The sequence below is a fragment of the Priapulus caudatus genome, unplaced genomic scaffold, assembly GCF_000485595.1.
Source record: "Priapulus caudatus unplaced genomic scaffold, Priapulus_caudatus-5.0.1 Scaffold23, whole genome shotgun sequence".
NCBI lineage: Eukaryota > Metazoa > Priapulida > Priapulimorpha > Priapulimorphida > Priapulidae > Priapulus > Priapulus caudatus.
Window position 1 is genome coordinate 353,431 of NW_014577084.1, and position 13,302 is coordinate 366,732.

At 42.2% G+C, this 13,302-nt stretch overlaps 2 protein-coding genes across 2 annotated transcripts in view; both read left to right on the forward strand.

The window, feature by feature from the left end:
• LOC106813147 overlaps positions 1-1,958 on the forward strand; it is an 8,327-nt gene extending 6,369 nt beyond the window's left edge. The window contains exon 7 of the mRNA XM_014817211.1: positions 1,944-1,958. Coding sequence (XP_014672697.1) covers positions 1,944-1,958 — 15 coding nt within the window. The remainder of the gene's footprint in view (positions 1-1,943) is intronic.
• A 3,871-nt stretch (positions 1,959-5,829) lies between these two features.
• The window catches only part of LOC106813560 (5'-nucleotidase domain-containing protein 1-like), a 45,687-nt gene continuing 38,214 nt past the window's right edge, over positions 5,830-13,302 (forward strand). The window contains exons 1-4 of the mRNA XM_014817731.1: positions 5,830-5,885; positions 7,461-7,553; positions 10,266-10,440; positions 11,672-11,766. Coding sequence (XP_014673217.1) covers positions 7,529-7,553; positions 10,266-10,440; positions 11,672-11,766 — 295 coding nt within the window. The 5' untranslated portion in view covers positions 5,830-5,885; positions 7,461-7,528. The remainder of the gene's footprint in view (positions 5,886-7,460; positions 7,554-10,265; positions 10,441-11,671; positions 11,767-13,302) is intronic.

Genomic DNA, 13,302 nt, shown 5'->3' on the forward strand with positions numbered 1-13,302 from the left:
GCGCTCGCACACTGGCGCAACACAGGCGTCACACTCACGCACACAGGCGGAGTATAAACACCACGCTCGCCACACTCGGCGCACACAGGCGTTCACACACGCACACACACGCGTATACACGCAGACGTCGTCCGTCGAGGCGTCGTACTCGACACACGCGCGACGCACGATCGCACGGCTCGCACGCGACGCGTCCGTAGGCTATACACTCACACGCACTGCTATGCACGCACGGCGCACGGTTACGCACACGCACACACACGCGCGCGCACAACGCGCACACGCACTCGCCGCGCTCGCACGACAGCGGCGGTTACGAGCACGCACACGCCGTTACGAGAACACGCGCTTGCGAGCACGCACACGCGTTTACGCCACGCGGTTACGCGCAGCGCACACGCGTTACGCACACGCGCCTGCGAACACGCACACGGCTACGAAACACGCGTTGCGAACACGCCACACTGCGCTTACGCGACACGCGTGTGCGAACACGCAACGCGGTACGGCACACGCGTTTACGCGCACGCACACTCGGTTACGCACACGCGTTGCGAAAACGCACACGCGCTGACGAGCAACTCAACTGCGTACACTGCCGTTGTATGCCATTCTTTTCCGCTCGAACGTTACGTAGATTCAGTCTGGTCGGTTTTAATTTCAGTAGCTCTTACTCTCATACCTTTCTAAGCTGTACTTTGTGAATTTCTGACACAACCACCTGGGCGTCCTGATTAGAGTGCAGTACATGAATGTCACTAAGCCTTTCTAGGAGGTTCGTGTCATTGAACGTATCTTCAGCTTTACGGCATGTTGAAATCCACGATGCTTGTCTTCATGGGAATTTAAGGAAATGGCTTTTGTTTATGCAGGGTTACAGCTCGATTTTCAAAGAATTTAAAAGAGAGTAATATGATAAAACTCAAGTAAATACAATTTTAGATGCATTTATAGTATATATGAAATTTTACAATTCACATATATTACGTTCTTGCCATGAATCAGTAAATGTTCAACTCACTATATAAAATTTATCATTAATTATATTAGTAATATTCTAACTGAAATGAAAGACCTTGAATGGCCAATAGTTTACTGCTTCCATTTCTATATGATCAGTGAAATTGAGATATCATCAATCTTATCAATATACATTTGTCAAATGTGTGTGCAGGTTTTTTGAAAATGGTTATATATGCTTGTTGTTAGATATGGTATCGCACAAGTTACAGATACAGGTAGCTTGCTTGCATGAACAAACTATATTTAGTTCTAGACTCTATTCCAAAGCGCACTGGCTCTAGTCAGGATTGATTTACATCCACTTGTGCAAACCTAATGAACAATTTCTGACAAAAACAGTACATTTCTTGAATTAAAGGCCTTGTAAATATCTGTGCGGCGTGTCAGTTGGTTTTTTGACTGTCACTCAATTGGCAGTTACTAAATGACGTTTTCTATAAACACCAGTTCTGCAGATAGGAGATGATGAAAGCTATTTAATTCAACTGTTTATAACTATAAGACAATAATTACATTTTATTAAATTTGGGTAATTCAATAATAAGAACATGTTAACAAAATTTATACTCGATGAAATGGCATGTTTTGGAGGCATATGCGCGGGACCGTTTTTATCGTAAGCGTCTAGCGTGGTCCTTACTTAGTAAATGAGCCATAGGGGTTGTGACTTGTTGATAAGTTTTGTAAATATATCTGATTTTGTGCCCTGTTGGGTAGATTAGTTGCAGGAAAAGTTCCTACTTTCCATCCATACACATATTGTATAGTTGGCGTTGTTCCTGACTCCACACAAAATTCTGCGGCATGTATGGCATCGTGGAACCAACCGTGGATAAATATTAAAACGCGTAGCCTGTATTATTTATCGGCATACGCACACGTGCACATATTTCATTTATTTTATATTTGTTTATTTCTAGAAAGAAATTAAGTAGAATATTAATATCTCTATATAATCTATAAAAATAATAATAAAACATTTTCCTCTATTTTATAAGACAATGTTTCTTTTCAGTTTCAAGGGGGTTGCGTTGGATGTGAAGAGGGGCAACTTTTCTAAAGTTATCACTCAGAATGGTCATATTCTCAGCGTACGTATATTAATATATTGTTTACTTGAGCGACATGTGTTCATCCTTCATCGCAGTTGTGACGGAACCAATAATAGCTGCGAGCTGCTGACATGATGCGCAAATGGTGCAAATCCTGAAGACGTTGTAGTACTGTAAATGATCGCGCTCGCATCTTTCTCGTGATCTGTTGATGTGCCACATCGCGATTACCTGCCGACAGCATTGCTCTGACGTGCCGTCAGATAACCGGTTGCTTTTAGTCATGAACAGGAATATGGCTTCTTGGCTGTTGATTAGAACTGTACATTAGCTGTCATGTACGGTCAGGGTATATAATTCATCTCTATCAGTGCGTGTAGGCCTACTTCTTCACAGACGCTCAAACCTCAACTACGCCTCTCAAACCTCAAAGAAACTCTACCAAGCGCCAGCTGACGTATACTTATTATGTAGCGAAGCTCAAGCGTTGATAAATAATGGATATATATTTAGTATACTATATTATTCACCTAATTATATGTAATTTATACAGAGATATTTAATAAGACCTCAGTTTGATTAGTACTCCACAACTGTAGTTTGTAAAAATTTATAGTATGTTACTGTTAGTTGCAATCAACCTTGCCAGCAGCAATTTTTTGTGACTTGCGCGTACTTCTGGGCACCGCCCTGACAGATTAAGTATTGTTCGCTTATTAAATATGTATTTCACAATTTAAGGTTTCACTATTTGTGCATTTTCCAGGATTGTACATGCTTGTGATAGACTTATACTTCTAGTAGGACTCGATTACAATCTAACACACAACATTATACAGGGCTTCAACAATGTGCGCAACAGGTCAATGCGCTCAAGTCCGTAGGGTAGATTACCCTACGGATTAGTTACGGATTACTATGCGCAACCCTGACGGAACTCGCGTATCGTACGCAATTACTCTGTACTAACTCTCGACGTGACAGTGCTTCCTCTCCACGTTGCTCGCGTCTGCCAATACTCTGTATTTGACTGTCTCTAGTCTCTCACTGTAGTCACCACAGAGCGAGACCACAGCAGTCTGATCACATGCTGCGAAAGGCGACGATTATCTCGCCTACTCTCGCAATCAACTCTATACTATAGTTCAATTAAGTTAGATGTGTGTGCAGTTTATGACCATCAAATATTATGCAATCTGCCTCACTAGAGAGTCCTTTTTTAGTGGATGTGATCAGTTCGAATCCGGTGCTCGCTGGCAAATTTTGTTTCCTTAATGTGTCAGATACGTTCTAACTTTAGTTCGCTACTCCCCGTGGACTGCGGCGCATAAGTCAGTTACTTTAGGATATCAACTATGGCGATTGTGGGTGATGTGAATGGGTGACGGAATCCGTACGGATTAGGTCTCAACTGGGGAAATTCGAGCCTGTTGTAAACTCAGACGATACAGGTAAACTTAGCATATAGCGAGTGTAATGACTATAATAAGTTCTATTGGACTGTGTACCATAAATATACGCAATGTAGGCTGTTTAACGCGTAGTTATTCTACCCTGGTCTCGGTATTGATTAATTATGTGCGTCTCTAGACTAGGCTCTACGCTCATATCACACGCAGATATAGTCTCATATTTAGATCTTCGCAGTCCTGTAAGAGTCGAACGTATAAGAACTCCAGTGATCATTGCTAGTAAGTCTGTCAACGCTGATGTGTTGATTGCATTTTTTAGATGGCGACTCCGAGCATAGCGCACATCGTGATATGCGTTATACTAATGATGGAATAAGCGCAATAGTGTAAGCCCCTTATGCGCGTAGTGGAAAAGAAGTGTAGAGATGCATACTTTTAGAAGTACAAGGTAAAAGATCTTGACACGTTCGGCGTGGACGGTAACTCTGATTCTGCAGTCCTCTCTCTATATAACGTTTGCTATAGATACCACAAGAATTATCTCTGTTAATCACTCATGTACCAATTGCGCAAATATAAGGGTACCGTTACTATTCAGTTGTAGATTGGTTGATGTTCTTATTCACTTTGCAAATGCACAACTTGTGTAGGTGAAGTGTACTATAACTGCAAACCCGGTTACGGTCATAAAGGGCGTCAGTTATTGTACTTAGGCCGAGCTGCTTATTTTCACCAGCTCCAACATGCAATGTCACTCGGGCTTCCTACTAACGATGCGCGTTGTTGTTGAGTTAGTGGACCGAAAGTTTAGTACTATCCGTTACATGTAGTGAGTGTGTTTCAAATACTCCAAAAAAATTCTCGGCGAAAACAGATCAAACAGCAGTGACGGTGTTTGATGTCATATGTGATGAATTAGTGTGAGAACATCTGCTATAAAAAGTTCACCAAGCGTGCCATCTGACTGCTCGACGAAGTCTGGAGTCGGGGTCGCTATGGTCTCGAAACGTGACATCGCTGTGCATCGTAGAACTCTTCATAGCGACTCTGGTTCATCATCGTTGCAAGAGTGCTGGGATTGATTTAGCGCTTCACGAGGCAAAGTTATGCTGGCATAGGCGTCGCACGCGGTCGAGAAGAGGATTACGCAGGTTAGATCAAACCCAGTATCGGCGATATTCTGATGCTGAATACTGCACGCGCTTCCCAGGACCCCGGCAAAATACTCTCTGCCATCGTGACCGGTCTGTCTCATCGCGTCTCGGTTTTGGCCTCTTGCGCAATACCTCGTGGATGCTCTCTCTCCAGCGCATTTCCTCTACTCGAACGCTATATTGCTCTGGACAGTTGACGGTGGGAGTTCTGTGAAGCCGGCATTTTACTAGACTGGTCTCCTGCGGCTCGACGGTGTCCGCAGCGACCCGTGTCCAAATGCGTAGTGCTGTGGAACTGCTCTTTTGTTCGATAGCGCGCTGACCGAGTGTACGTATGGGTTACGGGCAGGTTCGTCCCGGCTGCTGTGTCACTGTGCATCTCGTTTAATATGCGGACATTGTGTCGCGTCATTGCAGTTGTCTTAAAGCAGCTCGCAGCTCGCAATTACCGTATTTCCTGGAGCCGCGATATTCAGCGTGTGAAGCTCGTCGCGTATTTGTCTCAGATTCGGTATTTTCGCAAATACCGTATTTCATAATACGAGGTCTCGTGTTGAACGAGGCTTATATCTTCCTGCTGACTGAGTAAAAGGGATAAGGAAATCTGTTGAGAAACTTCCCGCTAAACAATTTCTACCGTACTGTTTCAATTAAAATCATTATAAAACCGCACGTGCCTCGCGATCGTTGTAGATTGATTTGTGAGAATGTGGATCCAAGACTGAAACACCATGTTTGTTTTTATATTATACAACCACTTGTGCATGATGTGTGGCGTACATATGTGTGAATAGAATATCAATGAGTAGCAGCAGTACTGTACACTGTACAGGCTCTGACATTCCATCACGCGTTCACCGTCAGTCATCGGTCAGTAAGAACAATCATGGACTAATCAACTTGTTCTATGAATCGTAAATTACATGTGTTGCTAGTAAATGTGTCTGTCTTCTATTTAGTTAAAGCACTAAAATGGCAGGCTTGTAGACAAATAGATTTTGCTACTGCATGCAGTTATATTTTAATAGAGTTTGATGGCGTCTACTTTCAGTTAGCCATTTGTTATTGCTCTTGTTTGTGAATGTTTCGAAAGTGCAGTACATGAGTCAAGTTCTGCTGGTGGGCTTTCCTTTTTGTGTGTATCATTTTACCTCTCTTGCATTGCTCTTCAGGTTCTATCGCTTGACTATTTCCAAACACGTTGGTGGTGACGTTTGGCGTACTGATAGATGTTCTAGATGAGGGGTTCGTATTTTCATTATCTGCTACTTCTTTAAGATTGCTTTCCATCCCTCTAAACACTTACATCCTTTGAATTTTGAAGGTAGCCATAACTTCAAAAAGACCAATTTTGCTGGACTTGTGCTGCTTTTAAATCTCCTCTTTATCCATCATGTAAACACTGTTGCCTTTAAACCTCCTCTTTTATCCATCTGCTAACCTGTTGCCTTTAACCTCGCTTATTATCCATCTGTAACTGTTTGCCTTTAAATCTCCTCTTTATCCTCTGTAACACTGTTGCCTTTAAAAAACCTCCTCTTTATCCATCGTGGTAACACTGTTGGACTTTAAATCTCCTCTTTATCCATCTGATAGCACTAGTTGCCTTTAAACCTTCTCTTTATCCATCTGTAACACTGTTGCTTTAAACCTTCTCTTTATCCATCTGTAACACTGTTGCTTTAACCTCTCTTTATCCATCGAACACTGTTGGCCTTTAAATCTCTTCTTTATCCATCTGTAACACTGTAGTCTTTTAAACCTCCTCTTTATCCATCTGCTAACACTGTTGCTTTTAAACCTTTCTCTTTATCATTGTAGCACCACTCCCTTTAACCTTTTCTGCATCCATGTAAAACATCACTCCGTTTCCTCTCAATCCTTCTGCTAACGTCATAGAGTTGGTCGGTATTACCGGGTATACCGGATACTACGCGCGGTACCGTTGACCTGTACGACGTACGTACATGCGACTTGTGTGTGTAGTTGGGGTGTACCGGCTGTTTTTAGCTATTCTTTATCACGATCAATTTTATTCACTTCCTCGTCTTGCAATACGGTTATAAATTCATCTCCGTCGATCGACGCACCATTCAGCGCTATAATTCGCGTATTCTCCAGCACCTATTCTATATGCCTTAGTAGATAGATAGTCTGCCCTCTGTTTTATTCTGCTACATGACTTCATTAGCATCAGACGTGGTTCTAGCCGTTATGAGAGCAGTACGACCCTCCTACTCTCGCCTGATGTTTGTTCCAAAGGAATACAAGATATGCAGATTAAAGCGAATAATGCGGAAGCGGGCGACTGCCAGGGCGTTTTTCTATGAGGCGCGGGCAGACTGCTTGCTTTGATTGTGGGCACCGCGATCGATCACGAGCACGTAGCGCGTTTCACTAAAGCCCGCCACAAGTCTTTGACCTTCGAGTTATATTCCTGTGACCTGATCTTGAAATCGCGGTATACCGCAATACAAAAAATTTTGCTGTACCCAACTCTACTGTAACGTGCAAAATAAATCGACAATTATAGAAATTTGTAGGTGTGTACTATTATTTATGCACTTACTAATATACTGTCATATCATACCATCTATACAAGTGTACTGTATCAATGTGGTGTAAGAATATGACAGCACTTGCGTGGTGAGGGGGGATATGATAAGATAAAAAGGAAACCCTATCAGAATGAGTCGTGCCTTGCATATTCCATTCATGGGTCAAACATAACTGCATCTCGAAAGAATCCCATGCAATTTTTGGTTGTGGTGAACAAAACAATACATATATAGCGATCACTGGTATTCTGTTTCTGTTGAAGCAAACGGCCGGGCATATTGATGACTACAGTGAAGCTTACAGGAAGGCAGCGGAACCTTTTCGGCACATGTACTTTCCTGACAACTTTTCAGGTTGGTACCAATGTTTGCATCCCGGTGATTGTTGCGAAACTTGCGTCACTACTTAATTAGCTCATATCTGCTGAAGCACATGAAAGAGAATTATTTTTTCAAGACAGTATCTGTCACCTCTAGTCTTGTAATGATGTTTACGTAGTATTCTGCGAAGATAGTGTGCAGCAGCTTTGGTCGATGGTTGCTGTGCAGCACCTGGTTAACAGATAATTGTGAGGATCGCAAGAATTGCTGGAATTGCAGGAAAATATGTTCTGCAATCTATGAGAATCATTGTTTCCATATTGTCACAGCAATCCCAAGAAAACGTCAAGTAGCCATGAACTGCCCTGAAAAGTCTGAATATTTCGAATATTCATGTCACTCGGGTTAATTCCAGACTTTCTGCCTATTTCTTCCCCACAGTTATCCGTTGTTTAGTTATTCTTTAAAGTTGATAAACCTCGCAGCTAAATGCATGCTATACCTACTGTGAGCTTGAATATATTGCAAAAATTCACTACAAATCATTTTTATTGCTAGTTTCATAACATTTCTTCTCAAAATCTAAACGAAATTACTTCTCTTACGAACGTAGCACCACAGTGGTGTTTACACATCCGGGACACAGCGGAGCGATCGGCTCGATTCATTAACAGTTCCTTTCTATGATAAAAGAAGTTATAATTCATTATTCGATATTTATTCAGTACAACATTTTGAAATTTGTTAATTCATATCCTTATCTATATTACTTATGCAATCAGGAAACAACTATAGTGTTTTCGTTCCAGGTACTATATGCGCTAGCGTAGGGCTACTGCTAGTTGTGTAACAAAAGTTAACCACGTCTGACAGAGTTTTCAAAATAGTCAACTTCGGAGCACATTTCTGGCTCAATGAGAACATTTCGTGATGTTTGCACACTGCAAGTATGCTCACAGTAGGTGTATAAGAGCTTTTTGTTGCAAGGTTTATCCGTTTTTAACCATTGCTAAACTTGTTGCATAGACAGTCATATCTTTGTATTTCTCCCATGAAGATAACATTGTTTACCTCTGCTTGAGTCCTTATTTTGCCAAAAGTGAGAAATGAATAGAGTGCATTGTGCTGTATAAAGCCACGATTTCGTTCCCAAGGATTGCCCATAACCATAAACTATAGCCATAAGGATGGACTGGTTTCCATTTGAAAACTTAATGATTGTAATAGTCACAAGAGTCACAGAAATTTTGTACATATCCTCGATCGTGATCGCAAGGATCGCACAATTTGCAATGATCGCAGAACATTTATTCCTGCGATCCTTGCAATTAATGTAATTATATGGAAACCAGGCTGATACCAGTTGTGTATTGTGTACAGTGAGAGTACAAGTTAGTATTAACTTATTATACTAATTAACTTATAATAACTAATTATACAAGTATGATTGCTGTAGGTTCTCATACTTATTGATGGTGTGTCTTGTATTACTCATGTAACTATGTTTATCATCGATGCCTTGTTTCTATTCAGGGTTATTTGATTCAAGTTAGCTGTCTTGTTTTTTCTTTACTATGTAAGATCTATGTCAGTAGTGTCTTGTGCTTGTCAATGGTGTCTGCTTTGAGTTAGCAGTGTCCTGTGTCTAGTATTGATGGTGTGTATGGTTTGTGTGAGTGTCTCTGTGTCTAGTATTGATGGTGTGTATGGTTTGTGTGAGTGTCTCTGTGTCTAGTATTGATGGTGTGTATGGTTTGTAGTGAGTGTCTCTGCTGTCTAGTATTGGATGGTGTGTAATTGGTTTGGTCGTGTAGTGCTCATGTGCTCTGTATTGCATGGGTGTGTCATAGGTTTGTGGTGAGGTGTTCTCTGTGTCTAGTATTGTGAATGGACACCCATCAAAACAACGACAACAAAAGGTGCACCCAACCCCTCTCTGTGTATGATTTGATGTGAGTGTCTCTGGTGTCTAGTATTTGATGGATGTGTATGCGTGAGGATTTGGTTAGTTGAGTGTCTGCTGTATGTTGAGTATTGATAGGTTGTGTTGTATTGGTTGTCGTGAGGTGATCTTGGTGTCTAGCATCATGGCTTGTCGCGTGAACGAGCTGTACTCTGCCGTCTGATCTGCATATGCATGGTGTGCTATGGTTTGTGTGGAGTTGTTCTCTGCTTGGTTAGGCTATTGATGCGTGTGTATGGTTGTAGTAGCGTGCCTCCTGTGCTCTGTAGTATGTGTGGTGTGCTCATGGTTTGTGTGTACGTGTCTCCTGTGTTTCTAGTATTGATCACGGTGTGGTCGGCATCGCCGTTATGTGTTCAGTGGCTCTTGTTGTCTAGTATTGATTGGTGTGTATGGTTTGTCGTGAGTGTCTTCATGTGTCAGTATTGATGGATGCTGATTCATGGTTTTGTGGTGCGTGGTCTCTGTTGTCTAGGTAGTTGATGGCATGTTTGTGATGGTTTGCTTGTGCGTCGTCTCTGGATGATCTCAGTATGATGAGTGTGTGCTGGTTTGTGTTAGTGTTAATGTGTTGTTTTGGGTGTGTCTTTGGTTTTAGTGTGAGTGTCTCTTGTCTGTTTTTGATGGTGTGTATGGTTTGTGTGAGTGTCTCTGTGTCTAGTATTGGTGGTGTGTATGGTTTGTGTGAGTGTCTCTGTGTCTAATATTGATGGTGTGTATGGTTTGTGTGAGTGTCTCTGTGTCTAGTGCCAATGTGAGCTACATGCTGTGAACACTTGCAGAGATGAAGGGCTCATATTTTCCGAGCATGGTTAACAGAACAGAGGACTACACCTTTGAAGCAAGCCAACGTCTCCGACAGTGGCTGCAAGAGATGAGAGCGGCTGGTAAGATAACGTTCCTGCTCACCAGCTCTCATATCGACTATGGTTCTATGCTGCTGAAGAGAATCCTGGGGTAGGTATATATTGAGAATGTTACGGTGTGGTGATACACGGCTTTTGAGGTGTAGCTGTGATGAGTGGGCGTGGTGGCCGTCAATGTCTGGGTGTGCTGAGGGAGGGGGAGTGTGCGAGCCATCTGGATGTAGGTGTGCTGAGGTGGGTAAGACACTAATGTGCTACTAGTAAGGCATAAAATCTGTGCCTATTCGCCTGCATGACAGGCTAACAATTTGGTCTAACCCAATAGAAGTGTAGATGACTGATGAACACAAGTGATCACATTGTTAGTCTCTTCATAAAGGGTCAGACATTTACGGTAGTGTCCTTCCAGCAATCTTTATAAGAATGTAATAGTTTGTACTAATATTTAATCTGTCCAGAAATGGCTTTGACTAGCTTTTAATACAGACTGGCCCATAACAATTGAAAAATTATGTGGAGCAAAAAGTAACATAATAATTTATTAGAAAAGCCATGGTAATGTCTGAAGGCAGTTTCACCTTGTGAATAAATAAATAAATAAACGTGAGTGTTCCTCTGTGTTTTATGAGGAAGATTTTATGCTTGTACTGGTAAAAAGAATTGGACAATTGTATCGGTCTGGTAAATTATTTCATATAGCAAATCGCTGATGTGCAGTAATTATGTTCCAATTTCATGCGCAAGCTGCTAACTATGTTGTGCATAGTGTGCCAAGATTTGTAGTAGCTGTGGACAATGGCATTCATGCATGCTTGAATGTGTGCTTTAGGGCCGGATACACTAGGCGATTAAATCGCCGGTGAAATCGCCGGTGAAATCGCCTAGTGTGTCCAGTCAGTCGCCGCCAATTTAGTTGCCCGAATTAGTCGCCCGATTTAATCGCATAGATCAAAACGTTTTGATATTATCGGGTGACTGAAATAATCGCCCTATAATATCAAAACGTTTTGATAGTAAAAACGTAATATCAAATCTAGATAAAATTGCCTAGTGTGTCCACTCGACTCGCGCGATAGAATCGGGCGATAAAGTCGCCCGATTAGATCGCATAAAAATAACCTAGTGTGTCCGGCCCTTTTGATCTTAGATATCATAGAGAGAACGAGATATGGGGGGGAGGGTTGGGAGGGTAATACTGTGAAAGGTGGGTTGTATTTTGTAATATGGTCAGTATGGGAAACAGATACTCTCTACGAACTCCGTGTGCATGTATTGTGACCACAAAGCTGAAAGCTGCTGATCATGAAACCATTCTCGTTCAGGAAAGACTGGAAGCTCTACTTTGACGTCAGTTTCTTTCGCGCGAGAAAGCCATTGTTCTTCACCGACGAGGATACCGCGTTCCACAGTATCACCGGTAAGTCGACAAGTTGAGTGAGTGTGCCCCCGAAACTCGCCGCCGTCAAAGGTGTCGTGTCCTTTAGAGCCGATCACTGTCACATACACGCGTCGCATTACATTACCACACCATTGAGGATCAGAGTTATCTTGCAACTTATCGAACACGATTCTGTCCACCTTGGTAATAACGCTTGGGAAACGCTCTTATTGAAAGTGCCCCCCCCCATGCACCAGCTGACGGACTGCCGGCACTGTGTGTATTGATGGTGACGTTATTTATGCGTATCTTGCTTCGTCACTTCGGGAAAATTGTGTAGAAACGATAGTTATTATTGTAACAACCGGTGCGAGTAGACGACAAGAGTGGAATATCAGCATGTTAGTAAAACATCTGATGTTTCTCAATAATCCACGAGTATCTTATCGGAAATAAGTGGCCGCGTGTTTTTTTTTTGCGGTCGCTAAAAGCATTGTGTGATGCATCCGGGTGCGGTGTTAACGGCAGTGCGGTTGTTGTTATTCTGATGGAAAGAACTTTATTTTCAGCGTAAAATAAATAGCAGTAGTGAAAGACGTTGAGAGTGAAACTAGGCGTGGTGAGTTGGGATCTGTTAGTCGTCAGACGATAGCAGTTACGCGGCAGCTGTTGTGTGGGCCTGCTAAGTCTGTTGCTAGGTCAATTAATTCACGGGGACACGCCATCATTACTGCATTACAACACGCTTCTGCTACCTGCCTGTCGATATTAGCGGCAGTGACAAATCAATCAGGCGTACGTCTCTGGGCAAGTGCGTTGGTGGACCGGAGCAGCAAGTTAATAATGATGAAGTCTACGGCTGGCGTTGTCGGCATGAAAGTGAAATATAATCACTAATGTGCAATATTAATATATAGCAGCAATCTTGCGATTGACAGTGGCCAAATTTGCTTAGGGGTCTTGGCAGTGTTCATTAACTTGCCGCCCATCCTGAGCGTCGTAGCCGTAAGGGGAAAGGTCTTGGGGGCAGTATTCCCCCTTCAGACAATTGTTGTGATGATAACAGATGGGGAGAACGCGGGTGGGGGTAATTCTGAAATAGGTGTCTGCTTCAGTTTCGTGACTTGCTTATATGGTTATAAGGAACAGTGCAAGAGTGAGTTTGTGTGCGTGCGTGCGTGCATGCGTGCGTGCGTGTGTTTGCGTTGGAGCGTGCAGCTACATACTATAGCATGTGTGTAGTGCACATGATCATCCTGTCGATTGCAAATTGCAAGTTTAAGAAATGTCTGCATTTATGCGTGTAACAACGTTTTCTATTAAGTTCAGCCATGTACGGCTCAGAGTGTGTATGAATCGGTAGTGTATATATAGTCATCCTTCCATACAACGAGGTTATTCAATTTATTATTCGACAGTGCTCAGGTCATACTGTTAGTTCATATATATATATATATATATATATATATATATATATATATATATATACTAACTAACTACTATAAGTTAGTTACGGTAGGTACGGTACGGTAGTACGTACTAACTAACTAACGTAACTTAATTTACTACTACTAC